Consider the following 21,261-nt stretch of genomic DNA (forward strand, 5'->3'; position numbering starts at 1 on the left):
GTGTTTTGATCATTATTGTGTAGCAATTTGTTTGATGTTTAGTGTGGCTAGTTCTTGCACCCTAGCTAGCAAGCAAATCCCTGTTATTTCCTTAGGAGGCCAACTTATTCCTGGAGCCTTCCTACATTCCGCCTTTGAATAGTTGTGGATGAGACATCATGGTGCTTATCATAGGATAAGTGGAATGTGCAGGCTATGGAAGGCGAACTTTGAAAAAGTAAAGATACTGAATCCTAACACCGTATGCCGGTCTCACCGTAAATGCTTTAGGCCAGAAAATGCAGCTATCCACAAAGGGTTGGCCACTTCATCATAGAGATGTTAACCCCCCGCTTCCCTGGAAATTGGCGGGGGGTGGGGGAATGCAATACTTATTTTTTTTAGTACTGTTTACATATCTAAAGCCACTTTGGTTTCCTCATAAAATTATAATTGAAATTAAAAACATTAAAAAGTAAACTCAGTAAATGTGTAGTGTCTGAATGACAGGGCTAACTGTCATCTCAGGGCTAACTGTCATCTTCACCCTGTGGGGAAGAAGAAGTGAGGAAGACTGGAGCAGGCAGAGACCATCAGAGCCTGCTTCAGTGGGACCCCAACCCCCCAAAGGGCTAACTTTACACTGTGGGGAAGAAGAAGGAGCTGTTGATCTGCCCCTCCATTGGGAGATGAGAGAATGGAGCAGAGCCTTCCCACCAGCCTGAACAGTCTTCTTAATTTCTTTTTATTTTCTCCCTCTTCTCTCCCCATCCCCTTTTCCTTATGTGTGATGTCTTTTTTAGAATATAAGCCTGAGGGCAGGGACTGTCTTCTTAATGATCAATTGTAAGCTGCTCCGAGAGCCTTTTTGGCTGAGGTGCGGGATAAAAATACGCTAAATAAATAAATAAAATAAAATAAATGTAGGCAACCTTTTTGGGCCAATGGTCACATTTGGCAATTTAAGGAACTGTCCTGGGCAGCACCTTCTTGGTGGCTGGATGTGCTGCAGGAGGAAACATCAACCTGCAGCCATCTGCCATCTTCATTTCCTAAGAATGTCTCTGATTCCCACCTCTGATTTCCCAGAGGCATTCATGGGAAATGAAGATGGTAGTGACTGGAGTCCCTCACTTTGGTTTGAAGTGATCCCAATGTTTCAAGGAAATTTGTTATTTTTTTTAGAAGTAGGAGGGGGTGGATACTTCAGTGGGCCCCAAGAAAGGTTCCAAGAGTGCCCATGGGCACCACATTGCCTACCCGTGGTCTGAATCAACTATACTTTTAAATTTAATTTCCCAAACATAATTTTCTGAGAAAACCAAGTTATACATTTAAAGTTTCTAGTTTATGTCTGACCAGTGGAAACTTCAGCAAGCTGCCCCTGGAGCATCTGAATCATCCTAGAAGCCAGAAGAAGCAGAAAGACCTGGAGGCAGAAGAAAGCTGGTGTATAGCATCTGCTCCTGTTTGAGAGCAATTGGTTTGTGTGGAATTTAGGGAAATCTGGTCTGAAGGAAAAGCTGTTGAGAGCTTATTTAGCTGGGGAAGACTCAGTTATCTATTAGGAATAGTAATCAGATGTATTTAATTTAAAAATCTTTCCACAAGCTCAACCTAATAGTGTAAAGCCCATGTCACCATGGATGCTCATAGTCTAGAATAAGAAAGGGCCATATTCATTTGATTTCAAAGGAAAGGCTTCACAACATGCCAATCCAACCCTTTATGATGCAGCCGAGATGGCCCCCGCTTCCTCACCTCCAAGACAGCCTTGACTGCCACAGATGCCCAAACTACTTCTCCCACAGCAGAAAATGGCGAGCTGCCCTGTGTGGCGCCTCCTATTTATGGTCCCCCCCCCCCCCGGAAGTCTGTGCATTTTCCTCCTCTCTCTCTCTCTCTCTCTCTCTCTCCATTCCGCAGCGGGATAATGAGACAGGAACTTCGGCACTCTTCCCCTTCCCTATCTGGGGTTGTTAGAGGAAGCCAATGGGAGCCGCCAAAGCTGTTGACGCTCCTGCCAGCTTCTCTATGTTGAGGGAATTTGGCCTGGGAGGGGAAAGGAAGGAGAAGGAGTAAAATGGCTGATGTTCGGCTATTAAAGCTCGAGCTTTGAACTTTTTTGAAGTTGAAAACTTCTGCATGTCTAAACTGCTCAAGCAGCAGGTTTTTTTGAAAAAAAAAATGAGTAAAATCGGTCTGGTAGATCTCTAGTAATAAGCATTGCAGAATATAACATATTCTTATATAGATTATTTGAAGTGTGTATTTTTTTTCTTTATAGATAATTCTCCTTAGTAAACATCTTGATTTTTGTTCATTTTTAAAGGTTGGGGTGGTGTAAATCCCATGGCTACGCCATATGAACTAAGCTACTGAGTCTCTTTTAGGTATTAAAGAGTTTATTTTGATAGTTTTATAGCTGAGGCAACATTTCCTAATGGTGAAGTCTGATTGGGAACCTTATGAAGAACTGTGGCAATGAGCTCCATTGATCCAAGCTTCAAAGTTATTCTTGTTTTTTTTTTAAAAAAAGAAAAGAAATGGGTGGGATAACCCATATATTGTTCCGTTGCATGTAGTAGTACTGAAGAGCAACCTACATAGTGTTTCTCTTACATGTGGATTTTAGAACTACATTTATTGACTGCTACACTACAGTGTCTAACCAGAAAAAGTCCAGAAACACAACAAACCCTCAACTCCCAAGAATGCACATTTTCTTTACTGTTATAGTATGGGGACTCTAGGCACATGTTGGGAAACTGAGCATAACTTGGAGCACCCCTCCGTGTCTTATCAGTCAAAGATACATTAGAGCAATATTTTTTATAATGAATGGAAGAAATAACTTTGTTGGAAATCTTACAGAGAGGATTTAACATAATATTCCCCCTATGGCTTCAGAATTTCTGTATATTTTACATCTCTTCTTTCTCTAAAAGTCTTCCTATTACATAGTTTTTAGAAATCATTTTGACAGAATAAAGGATTTGTAGCAATGAATGAACACTTTGTCTTAAATGTTTTAGTCATTATTTTCTAAAAAATATATTTGCTTATCCAAAGTAGTTAAATTTTGCAGAAAAAAACAAAAAAGATCTGGGGGAAAGAATGAATAAACACGCTTCCCTCCTGAATTATTTTTGTTCCCCCCCCCCCCAGTTTTCACATCTCTAGACTGTTAAACTGATAGTATGAGCTAACACTGGCTGTCTTGTCAGTACTAAAAGAAAAGCAAGACATTCTGGCACTACAGTGTGTTCAGCTTAGCTAGATATGGTTGACACATTAAATCTTATCTAGCTAGCTGAACCAAATATGGTGCCAAAATCATGGCATTGACTATGGTGGCTTCACGGTAGGAAGATGCAGTTGATGTCCTGGGTTCTATGCTCAACTTTCTCTTCAACATGCCAGGTATTGTAGGAGCAATCCCTGCTTAATTTTATCTAGCTGCCATTGAAGAATGTAGAGTTGGAATGGTGCTTTGGCAGGCATAGCTGAGCCCTTGTTAGATGTCGCTATAATTTTTTCAGGTTTGCTGAGAAGAAGAGTTCACTAACTCCCTGGTTAAGCACTCTTAAATGAAAAGGCTCTGTTCAATCTTCTCCATTTGCTCTCTCTTTGGCTATGGATAGCAGTTAGTTCAACTTTATTTTATAATAGCACTTTGTGCAGTCGTGTCTGTATATGTGTATGCAGTTATTAACGTTGTACCCCAGCCTCTCCTTTCCAGGCTTCAAGGCTCCTGATTAAGTGTCTAATTGCTTCAGCCTTGTCTCATGCGTCCTCCTTTCTAGCCAAGCCTTCTGTCATCTTTATTGCTCTCTCTTGTGCCCTCTCCACTTTGTTTAATATATGTTTCTTTATCCTGGAGGTAGATTGTGATGGATACTCTTTATTGAGAAACCTTCAGGTGGAAGGAGCTAAAGGAGTCATTCCTCATACTTAATTAATTTGATTGCATAATTGACTTTTTCAGTTTTCAGAGCTATTAGTCTTGATTGCAGGTTATTTTATTCTTGAATGGACATTCCACCAGATCGTTGCCCCTCTACCAGCGAGCCAGCTATCTTGGGGAAGGAATATGTTCTCTGTGGGATCTTGCCATTCCCCTCCAGAGGCATATGTAACACTTGGGCTTATTTAACTAAGAGCTTGAGAGTGAGCTACAAGGTTCGGTGCATCTCTTCTCTGCAACAGATTTCGCCTCATACACCTTAATCTGGTTAAGTGTTACATTGTTACCAATACTACTTGTGGCTAACACCAACTAGAATGGCCTCTTAACTATGAATTGAAACCAGTGGTTAAAGTGAATGCTATCTGCTGTTTGAATATCTCTTTCTGAAGATATGCTCACTGGTGCCCAAATGGTCCTATCAGCAGGAATCCAGCTATTATCCATACCTGCTTCAGTTCTCCCTCTTCATGCTTCATCCCCTGAGCAGGCTACAGTATAAAGCAAAAGCCACTAAAGACATTACATCAGAGAACCCACATTTGAGGTCTAAATTCACATTGAGCTACCCATGGCTCTGACACAGCCCTGGCACTGTGCTACCATTTCATTGATCTTTTACTTTAGTTTTAACTTTGCTTTTTGGGGAAAAGGTAGCAACTGGCCATTGGCGAAGTCCCTCAGCTTCCTCTTTAAAATATGCACAAAGTCCACTGTTGTGGACTTCCTTCCTTCTGCCTCTTCTTAGCTGAAACTTTACGATTAGACAGGAGGCAGAATAAATCTGAGTAGGCTTCATTCATTCATTCATTCAATAAATATAAGTACTACCTAAGGCAGGAAACTGATATGACCTTCAGTATTGAGGCATAGATTGGGTGAAATATACTCAATGGGAGGGATGTAAGTTTTTTGTTAAATCCGTTCCACCTGGGTTTTGCAGACTGTCAGGCATTTTTCATTATGTCATCTGCTTGTCGGTAGAATTGGATTTTCTTCACCAGAATTTTGTTGTACTCTTGCTAATTCGCACTGGTGCAAATCCTTCCTAAAACTGAAAAATTGATCTGTAAGTCTGTAGAATCTGAATGTCTCAGAAAAAGCTGTTCTGCTGCAGAATCTGTAGGACAGATAAAGAGAAATCCAAACTCATTTGAATCTGTTGAGGATTTCCCTGACTCATCTACTCAAGGGTCTAGCTTTCTGCTCTGCTGCCTTTTCTTTTCTTTTCTTTTCTTGCCTTAAGAAGTGGAACATCTATAGGAGTAAGCCCTGGAGCTGGACCTGCATTTGCAGGAAGTAAGCAAATGATCTTTGCCAGGGGTACCATAAATTGCATCTGGAATTGGGCATAGCACCTGATACTTAAAGTGCTAGCCTGCTTTATCCTTAAGGCTCAGTTCAGTTATCATAGCTTATATAACTGCAACATCCATGGTCTGTGTTTTTGTTGTTTTGCAAATGGTCATGTAAATTCTGACTTTTGGCCTCATAGAGAGAGGAGAGAAACAGCTAGTCCCTAGGGGTTGTTATTCATTCTTCATTGCATTAGCCCACTGGAAACCTACATTAGATAGAGGAAACCTCCCTTTGTTATAGGATTTTGTGCAAACCCTTCTGCCTTTCTCCCTCTCCTTTTTTGTTCTCACCTCTTCTCCAGCAACTTTACATATATACTGTTCAAATATCAAGGTGATAAACGAGAAGGTAACTTCATGCTAATAGGAAATGCCATCTTGAATTAATTTCAGTTGGGCTGAATCCTGTAGCTACGAAATCGGGAGGGATAGTAGATGGCCAGACAGTGTTGCTGCTTTTCCCATGGGATTCTAGCAAATGGAATGAGACTCCAGCATTTCCCCCCTGAGTGGTGGGCTGCTGATAGGCAGTTCATGCTTAGTGAGCAGGGAATTTCCTTTGTGACACTTCCTGCTGAGCACTGGAAGTGCCCATTTGCAGATTGGTTTAGATCTGTGTGAGTTGAAGAACCATACCAATTTGCAGCAATCTCAGTTTTAAAAAATATCTTGAGAGAATGGCTTAAAAGCATGTTATCCTACGTTTTATCCTTTGGTTGCAGTTATCCCAGAGAGAGGAAATTGAGTGAGAGCTGTAATCAGGGGCAGTTAGATGAAATCCAAGCTGTCAATTGTGGACATAGTCTTTTCCTGTAACCGTGCTACTTAGGTCTGTAGTTTCCTCTTGGTTGGGAAACTCTTTGTGGATGCACATTGAAAAGATCCAGGCAAGCTATCCTCATAGATATTTTATGTTTCTATATGAGAGGTCAGAGCAAATCCTTATGTGCTTGTGATTTATCTTCCTCTACAGTTCTTGTTGTCGGAAGGAGGCTGAATGAATAAAATAATTGTGTTGATTTGGGAGGTGGAAGCCAAGGCAGGAATTTGTGTGTGGGGTGTGTGTTGAAGTTCAACTTTATTATTAATGAACAACCCACTTCTCCCAAATTCTGGAGGATGTTGGGGCGAAACAATAGGGCATGACTATTGCACCAAGGCCTGTCTCTGAGCTTCCCAATGAGATCTAGCCAGCCACTGTTGGAGACACCCTGCTGGGATCCTTGGTCTGATCTAACAAGGCAACTCTGATATACTTAATTCCATTCTAGATTTAGAAGCATTAGCAGGAACTGACCACTTGTTTCCATGAAAAGTTCACCATGATAGAAAACAGAAGTATGAGCCTTTTAAAGTGAGGGTTCCCGCTTTAAGGGTAGAAAGGAAGCCCCGCTAAAATTGAGCAATCCATGATGTAAATTTGCAGTTAAACAGTTGGTTTTTTTAAAAAAAACACACAACCCACCTCACATTGGGAAGTGTTGCCTAGCTGCAGACAGATAACACTTTCCACAGAGTGTTGTATGGAGCATTTCAAGCACTTGAGCCAATGCGCTGGCTGTGGAATTTCTTAAAGCTGAGCCAACAAGTAAAGCACATTATAGTAGCTAGTGTGAGAAGTGCCCAGTAAACTGCCATCAGAGAGACTCAGGGCAGCTGTCTTAGTCCCCAGCCGTGATTGCCTTGGATGGCGACGTTTGCCATGGAGGCTTAGTTACCTTGGAAACATGTTTTAACTGCATCTCTGCTCTATGAAGAACCTATTTGAAGCTGCTGCTTTGCTCTGAAGGCTGATGCCTTTAAGCACAATATGGGCAGAAGTCTCTGTTGAATTGAATCAGTATGGCATTAAGGGCCTGTCCACAGGCCCCAAAGTGTAATGCATAGCACTAGGAAATGAATCTGTACACACATTGATAGAATGACCCAACTCACTGGGAGCTGGGTTAATAGCCTGAGGAGCGTGTCAGTGTGCACATTACTGCAGTGGCTAGCAGCACCTATGCTCTAAATCTGAGCGTAACATTTTATTCTCTAAACTTGAGGATGGAATTTGAGTTTTTTTTTTAAAAAAATGCAAAGAAGTATCCATAGTTGTCACAGTTGTTGTTTATATGTCAAATCTGCTTAGATGTTGTTTGGGACTAAAATGAGGTACTAAGCATTTTATCTGTCCTCTAGTTGCATGATTGCCTGATCTGCATAGACACATGTAAAATAATTTCAGCTTTATTGAAACATTTGGTCTTTTCAAACCACTGTTGAAGTATATTAGCCATCTCTGAACCACGGCTGGCTACTTCTTGTTCTTCTCCTGTACTGTCACTTCTTCCATTGCTATTGACCAGTGACTGAAATCTGTTCTAAATGGATGAATATACTAGCACTTAAGAGCAGAGTTCCTTTCTGTTGCCATGTCCACGCTTAGTATTTTTTTCTGTTTACCGTAATATTAAAGTGTCCTTTGTAACACATTAGAGCTTCCATCGTATGCCTTGCTTTTAACATTGCCCCATGACAAAGGGGGTATTCTAGGCTGTTCAGGTCTCCAGATGGATGAGCAGTAGGTGGCAGGATAATCTCTCTGTTCTTCTGGATTCTGCCAGATTGCTCTTGCCTCTAAGTTGGCTTCCAGTTGTTCTGGGAGTTGTCAGATAGTAGAAAATGTTGCTTTCCTGCACAGCCGTCTTTCCATAAGTAGGAATGCTCTTCATGATAAAACTGAAACAGCACCTCTAAAATTAAGCTCACAGGCTGACAAGCTGATCCAGCTTGAAAGTTATCAGGAGCATTTGACATAAACTTGTTTTTTATGACTTCCTGTGAAAACTCTGCCTAGGAATTTGGTCACAGAACTGCTTTATCTCCTACACCAGTCTTGCTCAACCTGATGCTTCCCATCCCATGTTGGCTGGAAATTACAGGAGTTGTAGTCCAATACATCTGGAGGGCAGCAGGTTGGAGAAGGCTGTACTACTACCACACCTTGCTTCAGAGCAGGAAACAGTGTTCAGTGTTTTCCATTCACATAATTTAAAAAGATCCAGTGTGGTGTAGTGGCTAAAGTGTTGGACTGGGAGTCAGGAGTTCTACATGCCAAGTTCTACATTTAGGAAATAGAAACCAAATGCACAGTTACAAGATGGGGGATACTTGGCTCAGCAATACTACAAACGAGAAGGATCTTGGAATTGTTGTATATCACAAGCTGAATATGAGCCAACAGTGCGATATGGCTGCAAGAAAGGCAAATGTTATTTTGGGCTGCATTAATAGAAGTATAGCTTCCAAATCATGTGAGGTACTGGTTCCTCTCTATTCGGCCCTGGTTAGGCCTCATCTAGAGTATTGCGTCCAGTTCTGGGCTCCACAATTCAAGAAGGACGCAGACAAGCTGGAGCGTGTTCAGAGGAGGGTAACCAGGATGATCAGGGGTCTGGAAACAAAGCCCTATGAAGAGAGACTGAAAGAACTGGGCATGTTTAGCCTGGAGAAGAGAAGGTTGAGGGGAGACATGATAGCACTCTTCAAATACTTAAAAGGTTGTCACACAGAGGAGGGCCAGGATCTCTTCTCGATCCAGAGTGCATTACACGGAATAACGGGCTCAAGTTAAAGGAAGCCAGATTCCAGCTGGACATCAGGAAAAACTTTCTGACTGTTAGAGCAGTACGACAATGGAATCAGTTACCTAGGGAGGTTGTGGGCTCTCCCACACTAGAGGCCTTCAAGAGGCAGCTGGACAACCATCTGTCAGGGATGCTTTAGGGTGGATTCCTGCATTGAGCAGGGGGTTGGACTCGATGGCCTTGTAGGCCCCTTCCAACTCTGCTATTCTATGATTCTATGAGATCTGGGTTCTAGTCCCCACTCGGCCATGGAAACCCACTGGGTGACTTTGGGCCAGTCACAAACTCTCAGCTCAACCTACCTCACAGGTTTGTTTATTTATTTATTCATTACATTTTTATACTGCCCAATAGCCGAAGCTCTCATGAGGATAATATGGAGAGGAGGAAGATTATGTGTGCCGCCTTGGGTTCCTTGGAGGAAAAAAAGACGGGATATAAATGCAATAATAAATAAATAAATTATCAGAAGTAGATTTTTTTTTGCATACCAAATAGACTTTCAAGTAAAATAGAAGTGCCAATGTTTGAAAATTGCTTTCTGTTGTTATCTTTATGATTGTGATATTGCTGTCCATTATATAAAATCCTTGCCAGTTTTCAGAATGCAGCAGTTCTTTGTAAATCACTTGTGATCCAAACCTATTGGAGTTAGTAACCTGTTCACTATCTTTGGTTGAACGTTGATGTAAAAAGAGAGAGCTTCGGCTATGGGGCGGTATATAAATGTAATAAATAAATAAAAGAGGGATGCTGATTCCAGTGGCTAACATATTTCTGTCTCCAGGTAGAGCTCTTGAGAGAACTCTGATATGGCATGCCCTGCCCTAAGTAACTTGACATGGTGTATAGTATCTGCTTAAATGTCATATATGCCATTGTAAAACTAGTCAAACTATTGCAGAGCTGCACAGTACCTGGTTCTGCCTTGTGCATCATCAGCACAGGTGACAGCTGAGATTGGTTCTTGGTCTTCTGCACTGGCAGTATATGAAATGAAAAGCCGACAGCTGACTTCCCAGGCCCTGGGTGCTACTTAATGTGCTGACAAGTAGGGAAAAAACCCTCTGTGTCAATTGACTTGAGTGGCAGGTGACTCAACGTGAAATAAATCTGGAACAGGATAAATCTGGGACAACAAGACTTCAATTCCTGTGCTTGCTTATCTGTGAAGGACAGGATTCTAATTAATCAACAAATGCTTCCTCTTTTGGGCTTTGGGAAGGTATCTGCTTATGATAATGCAGCTGCATTCAAAGAACCCCTTTTCATTCTTTTCTCAGCTCTGATTAATCTATTGAAGTTCCTCATGTCCAACGAAACTGTTTTGCTGGCAAAACACAACATCTTTACCTTGGCTCTCATGGTGAGTGTCTATTTTCTGTGTAGAGCAGGCATGTATTCAGTCCTGCTCTGGGCAAAGGGGATGCCATGGGCAAAAATAGATTAAGTGCTTATTGCAGGTATGTTGAGAAAGCCTGCTCTCTATATTTCCATCGATCTGGGCTAGGAAAAATATATGTTGGCTTAAGGTTGTACTGGGTCCATGGACTGTTCCTACCTCTGGATTTTTTCTTTTTCTTTTTGGAATGCCAAAGCATTTATTCAAGCTGCTCAGTGGAAATACAAATGAGGGAGAAATGTGTATTGTGATGAACAGGTGTGTGACTGCTATGTGTTACAAGTGGAAGCTCAGAATAAAAGAAAGAAACAAAAAAGGGCTGCAGTGTATTCCTATCACCTACTATTAAGAAATAGAGATACAATATGGTCTTTTTAAGGACCCAATAGGACCTAATGGGACTGATCCTATCCAGGGTTTCACCCAGCTTGGAACAGGAGCCTTGTAGCTCAATTGAGGTCTTGTATCGGAGAGTGGGAGTTCTCCTGCAGTGCTGTATAGTTCTAGAGAGCTCAGGCTTGGACTTGGAATGGGCTAATTCTCTCTTCTTCCCCTGCCTGCCACTTCCCTCCCCCACAGCTCAGTTGACATCTCAACATTCTGTATATTCTAGAAGCTTACAGACACTTGTCAGGTGCATTTTGGCGTCCTTAAAATGTTTCTTTTCCTTTTCCTTTTCATCTGTGTTTGTAGAAACAGCTACCTTATTTTGGAGTGACTCCATTTTGCTTCCAAACTGATAGGGATTGAAGCACCCAAGTTCCCTGTTGGAGGGAATGATATTTGCTTTCAGTGGTTTTGGTAGCCAACAGCAGCTTGTACTCTCTGACTACCACAAAACACTGAAATTGTATGAGGAGGAATATGGCTGTATTAACTGTAGTCGAACACTTTTTATCTGCAAAGATGGTGATAGCTTCATTATTTGTAATGCTTAAATAGTTACGTATCTTTTATATATAGTTTTCTGTAGTGATTCCTATAGTCTTTTGTTTTTATAGGTGGTAAACCTGTTTAATATGTTCATCACTTATGGAGATACCTTCCTTCCAACTCCTAGCAGCTATGATGAACTATACTATGAAATCATCAGGATGCACCAGAGTTTTGATAACCTCTATTCCATGGGTAAGTAGTGTTGGCTGTCATTTGACATAGCACACATATATGAGAAAGAAGCTGTGTGGGTGAGAGAGAATGATTGTGCATGACTCCTGATCAGTATGTCTGCTGACAGTGTGGCTGTCAATTAACACATGGATGTGAAATAAACCTGTTTGAAATGATAGCAGTTCTTTGTCCTGAGTGAAAGCCATTTTAAAAGTTATGCTTCCTCAAGAGCAAGTTTATAAAAACAGTATTGTCATCTGGTTCACCAATGTGTGCTGTGTTCGTGAAAATGTGCTTGTTGCTGTTGCCAGGCATATAATATTTAAATGGTAGCAAGAACACACTGTGCCCTCATTTGGAGTGAAACAGCCTGCCGTGTGCAGAGTGCTCCCAGCTGGGAAAATCTGCCTTAGTCTCAGGTCAGAGAGCAAGCACAGCCCCCAGAGCCAATCAGCAGTAGGAACCAATGCTGTAAACAAGAGGTGAAAAAAGCTTTTGATGGATGCACAACAAGAACCCTGCTACACAGAACAGATAGCACAAGGGGCTGCAAACTTCCACTGAACCAGGTCAGTGCCTCGGATGCAATCAGGAAACAGCCCCCATAATACTTTTTGAATAGTGAGACAGGCAAAAAAATTGCCTAGACCTGCAAATGATGTTTTGGGTTAAGGAATGGAGGTGTAAGGAAATGCCGTGTGATGCTATGGAGCAAAGGGGACTTTAAAGTTGAGGACCACATACTGGGGGTGGGCATGGCCAAAGCCAAATTTATGTGGACACCCCCTTTCCTCTCTCTCTCCCTTTCTCCCCTTCCTCATCTATTCATTCTTTCTCTCCCTCTCTCTCATGCACAAACAAACACTTGTGGCAGATGCACCCTATCCCACATTCCATTCTTTCATATTCTCTCTCTCTCTCTCTTGCTCTCATTTACACACTAGAGGTAACTCATGAAAAGCAACATTTCTGGTTGGGAAGAAAGAGAAGGCAGAGTTGAGTTTCACTTTCAATTCAGCTTTAGCCGAGCTCCCAGCTCCCCATTTGTCTTTCCCGTTCTAGTCTCTTTGCCCCATCCCACACCTGCTCCTTATTCCCTCTCTCTGGGCTCTGGGCTACTCCCCCGCCCCCAGCGCATCCGATCAGTTCACTGCCAGAAGGCTTACCTTTGGGTGATTTCCATACAGCTAAATCCATGGCTCTCTCCCTCAGGGCAATCAGGCACATGCGTGAGCTTGGAGGCTAATCCACAGAGCATGGCATTCAGAGCAGCATAGCAAAGGAAGCCGCATTGCTCTAGTTCAGTGGTCTTCAACTGGTCCAGGCCCAAGACCCACCTCGGACTCCCAGCCTGCAACATGGGACCCACTTTCACAATTTTACAGTTGCCCACATGGTGGCAACAGCTTTGCCATGACCCTCACGACCCACTTTTGGGTCGCAACCCACTGGTTGAGGATTACTGCACAGTCTAACCACTCTGTGGTTAGGCCTGGCTACCCTTCTCTTCTAATTCTCAGTGCAACAGTGGTACAACGATCAAAGCAGGAAAGCTTCTTAGATTGTGGTGTGCTTTCATAGTCTAACTTTCTTTTTCCTGGCTTTCAAGGCCAGGAAATAATCTGCAAGTCTCATTGTTAGGGAGCTGGAGTAATGGTTTACATTTCCAGTAACTTACACTTCTGATTGTAATGTAAAAATAGTGCAGCGCCTTTACACCTGTGGTGGTCACATTTGAAGAGAACTGATGGTGGTACATCATCTAAGGTTATTTCTGTTCTTCTAAGAATTTCCTTAGCTATATTATTGGCTTGGAAACTGTTGTGCTGTTCTCAAATTGATACCACGGAATATAATTCCCCTTTTCTCCTTTCCTTCAGTTTTGAGGCTTTCTACTAATGCTGGACAGTGGAAGGAGCCAGCCAGCAAAGTGACCCATGCACTGGTCAACATACGGTAAGAAAGGGAAAGGAATTAACCTAGCTGGAATGTATTTATTTTATTTATTTATTTTATACTTTGGGAAAGTTACCTGTTTGTGCTCTAATTCTCAGAACCCTTTTTCTTTTTGTTACAGTAAGCCTTATCATTGAGTTTCTCAGCTGACAGGGGTGGGGGGACAACAACACCCTAAACCAGAAATTGATTATAAACAAATTTGTAAAGTTTGGTTTTGTCGCATCATTGGTTTTTTTGCCACCGGCTAACATGGTTATTTCTCAGGAGGTTTTTATCCTAAACCAGGATCGCCAAGGTGGGTATAAGTGTTCCCACTTCAGCAGTGATTGCCTTTCTGCGCTTGGGAAACAAGAAGTCATGTGGCCTTTTCACATGAGTCACGGAATGTGGACTTACTTTGGTGGTCATGGTCAAAGTGTGAGTGTTTGAATGCATCTTCTGCAGTAGAAATTCTTTGCTTTTCACAGAAGTTGCATTTTCAAAGCTGTGTGCAAAGGTCTGTGACCTTAATCCTCATGATATCCCTGTGAAATTATATATGTTTTTGTTGCTGGGGAGGCTGATGGCTTTCCTGCATATTTAGGGTCTTAAATCTCCTGGCACTTACTGGGGGACCCTGAAGTCAACAGCAGGTGGCTTTTGGCATGCTGTGTCAGTTCCAGGGTAATGGCCTGGGAGCCTCTCCCCAAGTTAACCTTTTAGATTGGGATAAAAATCAATATTTAAAAGCAGGTTGTGGTCTGAAGAGTATTTCTTCCTCGGGGCAAGCAAGCAAGTAGTTGTTGGAGTGTGAGGTTTATTTTTCTTGAGAGGCTCTGGGAAAATTCGGTTCCTTGCTTTGTCTTTCAGCAGTGGTTATTGCTGGAGACTAGTTGGGGAGAGAAGTTAATTCTAAATGTTTGGGGGATTGTATTACTAGAATTTGAAGTGTAAAATAGAAAAGCATGGGATTGACTGCAAATCTTCCCTGTTCTGCTCCCTTAGAGCTAATAGCTGTGTCAGGCTAAGAAAGTACACAAAGTCAGGCACACAAGCCTTGCTCCCCCTGTGACCCAGAGCCTACCTTTGTTGTGGTGTCTCCAGTTTTCTTACTCGGGAAGACAGCATTTGGAAAACAAACTCCCTCGAGGCATTTTTCAAGTGACTTTCTGTATCTGTAAACCACCATTAAAGATACTCTCTGCAGGCCTCTAAGTTTCATGTCCTTATATATAGGTTCTGCAAGATTTACTTTGCTGCTCTCTTTATTTTTCATGAGCAGAGATAAGTGAAGCTCTTGGGGACTGATAATGCTCTAAATGTAGCAGCTGAACAGGCAGTCATAGGTAGGAGGATGCTTGCTAAAGGATAGCGCCTACCCATAGCATGGTCTGTGAATTTTTTGAAAAAGGTCGACATGGAAAAGTCTCTAGAACAGGGAGTAGAAGAATACTTTCAGATTGAAGGCCTGTGGTTGAAAAACAGCCCGCCTGCTGTTTCCTCTGTAGGCTCTTTGGCAATTATTTACTGTAATTGATTATCTTGGTCAATGGGAAGCAACCACCAGACACATAGAAGCTTATTTCTTTGGCAGTGAAATAGGAGAGGGTAGCCCTGCTAGGAGAATGAGCCTAAGTCTTTTGGTATTAGGCTGCTTGCCCAAATGATGCATAAATCAATTCTTGCATTCCACACCTGCAAATCTAAATGAAAAAAATGACTTGAATGGGAAATTGCTTCTTTCATGTGATTTTCCTTTCTAAGAGTCATTGGTTAGTTATATGTATCTTTAAGGCAGTAACTGAGGAGGCTGTGATAAGCCGCACATTACTCCCTCTTGATTTGTGAACTCTAACTTTCATCCACAGCTGATTTGAAGGAGGCAACTTCATTTGGAAGTACTTTTCCCCCTCGTGTTAGAGCCTGTATGTGTAATTTGGGGCATTCCTTGACTTGTCCCTACACTTGAAAAAGGTGTGATGATATGGTTCTGCTATTCCCTCGCTCAAATTCTGACTGGGTTCAAACAACATGATAACCAACAATGGTTTAAATAATTCAAGGTTGGTTATTTAACCCACCATGGGTCGTTGTGCTGTGTGGTGGGAATTTTTTAACCAATGGCTAGTTATTTGGCCGAACTAACCATCGCAAATAACTAGCGCTGTGCAGAGTTGGCTATTTGAACCATTGTTGGTTTTTGTGTTGATTATTTCGTTGGCCACTGTTGGTTTTTTCATCAGCCACGGAGACACAAGGCAAGAGTGTTCGAAGTGGCAGCTGCAGCTCTAGTACAGCCAGCAGGATATTTTTGTGACAGCAATGGCTGATGGGGTACTAGCGGGAGGACTGAGGGTGGGGGATGAGTGAGTCAACTCAGCGTGGACTAATAGTCAACTCAATGCTGATCCTAATCCACACCATGGTTGATTATTATCATGTTGTGTGGGGAGTACCCCCTAGATAATACTGCATTGATTATTACCTTACTATTGACCACTGTGTTGTCCGAAGGCAGCCTGTAGATTAAAGTTAAAGCAACATGATATTGCAGTGGCATTTTCTTTTCAAGGGAGATGATGGCTTTCAGGACTGTGTAAATATTTTGTTATCCGTAATTTCTCCTGATCTCTTTGCCAAAGCAATTGTGACTTGAGCCTTTCAAATGTGTATAGACTTCTGATTTAGATCTATATCTTAAAAAGATTTGAGGCTGGTTTTCAATAAGACTTAAAAGAGGCTGGTTGTGTGTGTTTTCCTTGGTGCTAAGATGCCACCACTATGCTGTGAACATGTTTATTTTTGCACTCAAATCTCTTGTGTCTGTGGGCAGAGTACTCCTGTGCCTTACTGTAATTTTTCCTGAAGGTCAGAGTGCTTAGACTATTGATTCCAGATTGATTGCACAGGCAGAGAGATAGTGTCTTTTTATTGGATCAGCTTATTTTAGATGGATGATGCTTTTTTCTACAATTCTCAGGCTTTATTTTTTAAAATAAAATTTAAATTCATTGCAAATACATTTTCCCCATTTTAAAATCCTGTTTTATCTACAGGATGTGTTATTGGGGCAATGTAGGACATTGTGCCTGGTATGGAGAATGTGGATAGTGAGTCATTTTTCACCCTCTCTCATAATACTAGAACCTGGGGGTCATCCAATGAAGCTGATTGATGGGAGATTCAGGACAGATAAAAGGAAGTTGTAGCCCTTGTTTCCCCAATATGCTGTTGCTTTGGTGTTATTAAAAATAACTTTTTAACAAGGCTTCTTTCTCTTTCACTATGTTATACTGGCTGACCAGGGATCATGTAGTGAACATGATTATATTATAGAGCTGTGGAGCCAATCTAATTTAGCTGTGTGGTGAGGGCAGTGAGGGCAAGCAAAGCCGCATTGCTCTTATTCTGAAGGCTCAATCCAGCTGTAATGGACCAAAATGCCCGTTTGAATGTGCAGGTAGATTTCATCAAAATGCATCTTCAACTATGCATCCCACAGAGCACAATATAGTGCAGATAACAACATCCAAACAATCCAGTGCAAATCCAGGCAGATACTTCATGTGCTGCTGGGCTGCAGGGTGGTGAGCTGGAAATACTGAACTGGTTGTTGAGATAACAGGGATGCATTATCTCCTCGCCTCCCCCCAACTGCTGAAAATAGGAGGCACTTTTCAAGTGGCATGAAAATGTTTGTAAAACTCCCATTCTCCCACTCCTGATTCAGCTTAACTCTAATATGAAGTAGCTTGTAGTCTATTCTTGCTTATATAAAGGATTTGAAGAAATTCAATTTTCCAAGTCTTGTAAGTGAAGAAGTTGGCCCTGTAAAATAAAATATATCTTTAACCTCTGTATAGCAATTAATATTTCAGGTCCTTCCTAGTCCTCTAATCTTTCACTCCTCCTGTAGCACAGTTGGAGAACAAACCAGAGCAGGCTGTGTCTGCTGGACAAGTATGGTTTATAAGATCTTGCTCCAAATATTTCTGGCTTTTGTTATCCTGATTTTGCCAGTTTCCAACTCAGCAAAAGCAATGGAATAATAAAACTTCTGTGTAAAGACAATCTAAATTTTGTAACAAGAAAATCTGAATTTTTCATCCTTTATAAAATAAAAAAATGTGCATATACTGACTGCTTTTCCATAATTTAATCTGCTTGTTTTATGGAGATAGTAGGAACTAGTACTTCTTCACAGAGGGCGTAGTTAAACTCTGGAATTCACTACCACAAGGTGTGCTGATGGCCACTAATTTGGATGGCTTTAAAAGGGGGTTGGATAAATTCCTGGAGGAGAAGGCTATCAATGACTACTAGTCCTGATGGCTAAGCGCAGCCTCCAGTATCGGAGGCACTAGTTGTTGGGGAACATGGGTGGGAGGGTCCTGTTGCACCATGTCTTGCTTGTGGTTACCTGGTTGACAGCTGGTTGGCCACTGTGGACTGAGTGCTGGACTAGTTGGACCCTTGGTCTGATTCAGCTTGGCTTTTCTTATGTTCTTATGCAGGCACGATACTTAAATCTTGCTCCTTCACTGCAATCCCATTTCTGGGATATCACCAGGTTTTGACCAAGTCCATAGAAGCCTATCCTTGCAGACACAAAGGTAGAAATTTACTTTTCAAAAAAGAAAAAGAACAATCCATATCCATCATTCTCAGGATGTTAAATCCTCTACCCAGAACTCCATTCTGTAACTGCATAGCATGATTATAGAATCTATGTTGTACCGGCGGAGTGGCAAATGTTGCAGTCTGCAGGCATTCTTGATGGTGGCAGAAGATGACATGTTTTCAAGTAGTCTGCATGTGTTACGTGGTGGTTTCCCATGTAAAACACCTGGCCTCATTGGTTGAGATACCCAGCTCAACAGTTGATAACTGGAGAGCTGACCTTCCCGTCTGTAAGGAAATAAGCAACTTTCAAGGCAAGTAATTTTCCAGACTAATGAGCCCCTTTACATTAATGTCTTGCAGGTTTGCATTTAATGAGACTTTTATTAATGCAGGGTTTGAAGGGGCATCCTCTGATTGCTCACTAAGTGACGGAGGTGGTGTCTGAATCATTGTATTCTTTTAATAGACTTTTTTCTGATCAGTAATTTTCTCAAGGTGAATAAATAGATTAACCCCATGATTAATAGATTCAATTGCTCCATTATCTGTAATGCAGTCACATCATTTTATGTCATTTTATTTTTTTTTTCTCTCTGAACATTTCTAAATTTGCTAGTGAAGTCTTTGCTAAGCAACTTGGGTAATGGATCTTTGATGTATTACTAGGGTAATTGTGTTTCTCCTGGTGCAGCCCATTGTGTGTCCGCTTCATTTCTCCTACTTGCTTTATCTGAAATTTAGATTCTCTCTGTTCTAGTTTCCCTTGTTGGTGGTTTTCTTTTAATACAGAAGGCCCTGCTGTTTTTTGCACTGTCATGAGGGTGATTGGTGAGGCGTGGCTGTTCTTAGAACATCACTTCTACATGTGTATATATAATGGATATGCCAGCTGTCAAGTTGCGTTGGCAGTAAGGCTGTAATTCTCTAGTGTTTAAGTCATTTAACATTTAAGTAATTTATCTGGCAGAACTGGAGAATAGAATATATGATGGTGGGGCTGGAGTGCTTGATGAGTGTATCCTCAGCTTCCGCATAGTGTAAGTCAAGCTTCTGTTAGTTCAGAAGATGAACCACTGGGAGGTTGTCAAGATCCTTAGGGGCTGCCTTAGAATGTTCAAGATTATTCCAGCTGTTCATTGCATATAGCAGTTCCTACTGCAAGAAACTCCACTGAAGAGTAAGAAAAGGATCCTGCAATGAAACTTTTATCACATATTACCAGAACTGCTCTCATTGGGCATGCAAACAGCATAAACCAGTACAGAGTTTGAATCTGATGGCCTAGTTAAGGGCTTTTCCCCCACTGGAATGTTTCTTTCTGTATATTCAGGTGACGTTGGTGTCCTGAGAAAACGTATATAGAAGAATCTTCCTGTTCCTGTGGACAATCCAGTGTCCTAGTCAGCCCCATTGCATCAGTAGGCATAAGTTCATTTGCACATTTGAAGCTAGATCCCCACCCCCACATGCATACGCACCTTTTCCTCTAAGGTTTCTTTTTGGCTTCATCGACATTGATTGTTATGGCCCCATAATAAACTCTGTCTAGTGGCAGTATAATGACTCAGTTTAAATTGTTCACTGAGGTATGTTTAACAGTAATGACCTTTGGCACACTGTCACTGCTAATCAAGCCTGGCTGATCTCAAATTGCAGGATAACAAAGAGCAGCCAAGTAGCTAAAAATGCCGTCCTAGTTGTTGTTGGCTTTACATTAAATGCCTCTCCAAAGTTATTGCTGAGATTATATTTGGGATAGATTCTAAACTGCATCCACAGGAGTGAGGCAGGGTTTTGTTAGGGTGCTTGCTAGTGTCATTTGAGAGAAGGGCATATATCCTGGGGGGATGCCAGGAATTAACTATATCTAGAGTATATGTTGCCAAATCCAACAGGAGAAGGAGAGGATGACTAGGAAAAGTTGGAAGATTGGAGTAGCAAATTGGAGAGGCTGCTTGGAATGCACTCTCATATGCGACTAATGCATTTCATAAAGAGGAAAAAAAATCTAGTTTCCCCTTTCTGCATTTCTTTAAAGGGAAACATGGTGTCTGTGTACTGCCTTAGGGAGATTGTACAGTTGGTGTATGAGGCATTCTGTGAGTTGCTTTTGATGTTGATCAAATGTATTTCCTTGGGTGAAAATTCCTTTGTGATGTATTTATGCAAACCCATGTCACTTACTGAGCTGGGGAAGCAAGTTTAAGTAATTTCATTTCATTTATTATGTCTTTATACTGCCCAATAACCAAAGATCTTGGTTTCTTTGCAGGGGGTCAGTGTGGGGCATAGGAGAGGTGTAGGGTTTGATCTTCTACACACAACTTGCAAGGCCAGAGCTATGGAATCCTGGTTTCCCAGTCTTCTTTCCTTTCCTCCCAACCTGGGATTTATTTATAGGTATCTTTGGAAGGCCCCTTTTCTTCTGCAAGCCAACATGACATAAAGTAGCAAAACCATCTGATCAGAAGAATTTTTGTAGGTATTGTGCATTGTGTATGCCCCCCTTTCCTCATCTCTAATATTTTTATTGTTAAGGATGTCTGCTTCTGCAAAGATGCTTGGGAGCTATGGTGACTGATGTTTATAGAATATCTTCGCCTTGTGTTGCTGCTGCTTTTGCCCTGCGCAAATGTAAATCTCCTGATACTTAACTGTGCAATCAGGAGCAGGCTGTGAGCATATTAATTGTCCGTTATATTGAGCTGGTCTATCTTGTGCTCTGCTATCTACTCTAGCACCAGCTCTCCAGGGTTTCAGGCAGAGGATTTTCCTAGCAACTGCTGCTTGATATACTTCAACTGAAGGTGGTTGGGCTTGAACCTGGGAACTTCTGCGTGCAAAGCATATGCTCTGTCACTGAGCATATCAGAAAAAATCAGATTGTCTGATATGCCCTCCACAAAATCAGACATTCCTTCCCTGCCTAGAGCACAAATTCTTACTGCTGCTCAGGATCACATTTAAGGCTAACAATGGTTCTAAATCAGCCTGGTTTCAAACCTCAGTGAATTGAGGACCCTGGCAATCCCGAACCATGGTTGGAGATGCTGCTGACATAACATTTATGAGTCAAACACAGGCAGCAGATATTCCTGCACCTAAAGGGAGGGGGTTGGAGGAAAGGAGCATGCAGTTTGGCAGTGTGGTGCCCCAATTTCCTCTGACACAGCTAATCTTGACTGAAACAGGATTCTGTCTTTAGCTGGAGACTCAGCAGCAAGAGCAGATGGACTCCAAAGGAATAGCAATCTT

The 21,261-nt window shown here is 41.8% G+C and overlaps 1 protein-coding gene across 3 annotated transcripts in view; it reads left to right on the forward strand.

The window, feature by feature from the left end:
• ARMH3 (armadillo like helical domain containing 3) overlaps positions 1-21,261 on the forward strand; it is a 131,313-nt gene that overhangs the window by 50,274 nt on the left and 59,778 nt on the right. For all 3 annotated transcript variants that reach the window (XR_010025729.1, XM_063132527.1, XM_063132528.1), the window contains exons 21-23: positions 10,217-10,299; positions 11,337-11,463; positions 13,326-13,401. Coding sequence is in view for 2 of the 3 variants with exons in the window: in XM_063132527.1 (XP_062988597.1) it covers positions 10,217-10,299; positions 11,337-11,463; positions 13,326-13,401 (286 nt within the window). In the remaining variant the exon portion in view is untranslated. The remainder of the gene's footprint in view (positions 1-10,216; positions 10,300-11,336; positions 11,464-13,325; positions 13,402-21,261) is intronic.

The sequence above is a fragment of the Elgaria multicarinata genome, chromosome 8, assembly GCF_023053635.1.
Source record: "Elgaria multicarinata webbii isolate HBS135686 ecotype San Diego chromosome 8, rElgMul1.1.pri, whole genome shotgun sequence".
NCBI classification, from domain to species: domain Eukaryota; kingdom Metazoa; phylum Chordata; class Lepidosauria; order Squamata; family Anguidae; genus Elgaria; species Elgaria multicarinata.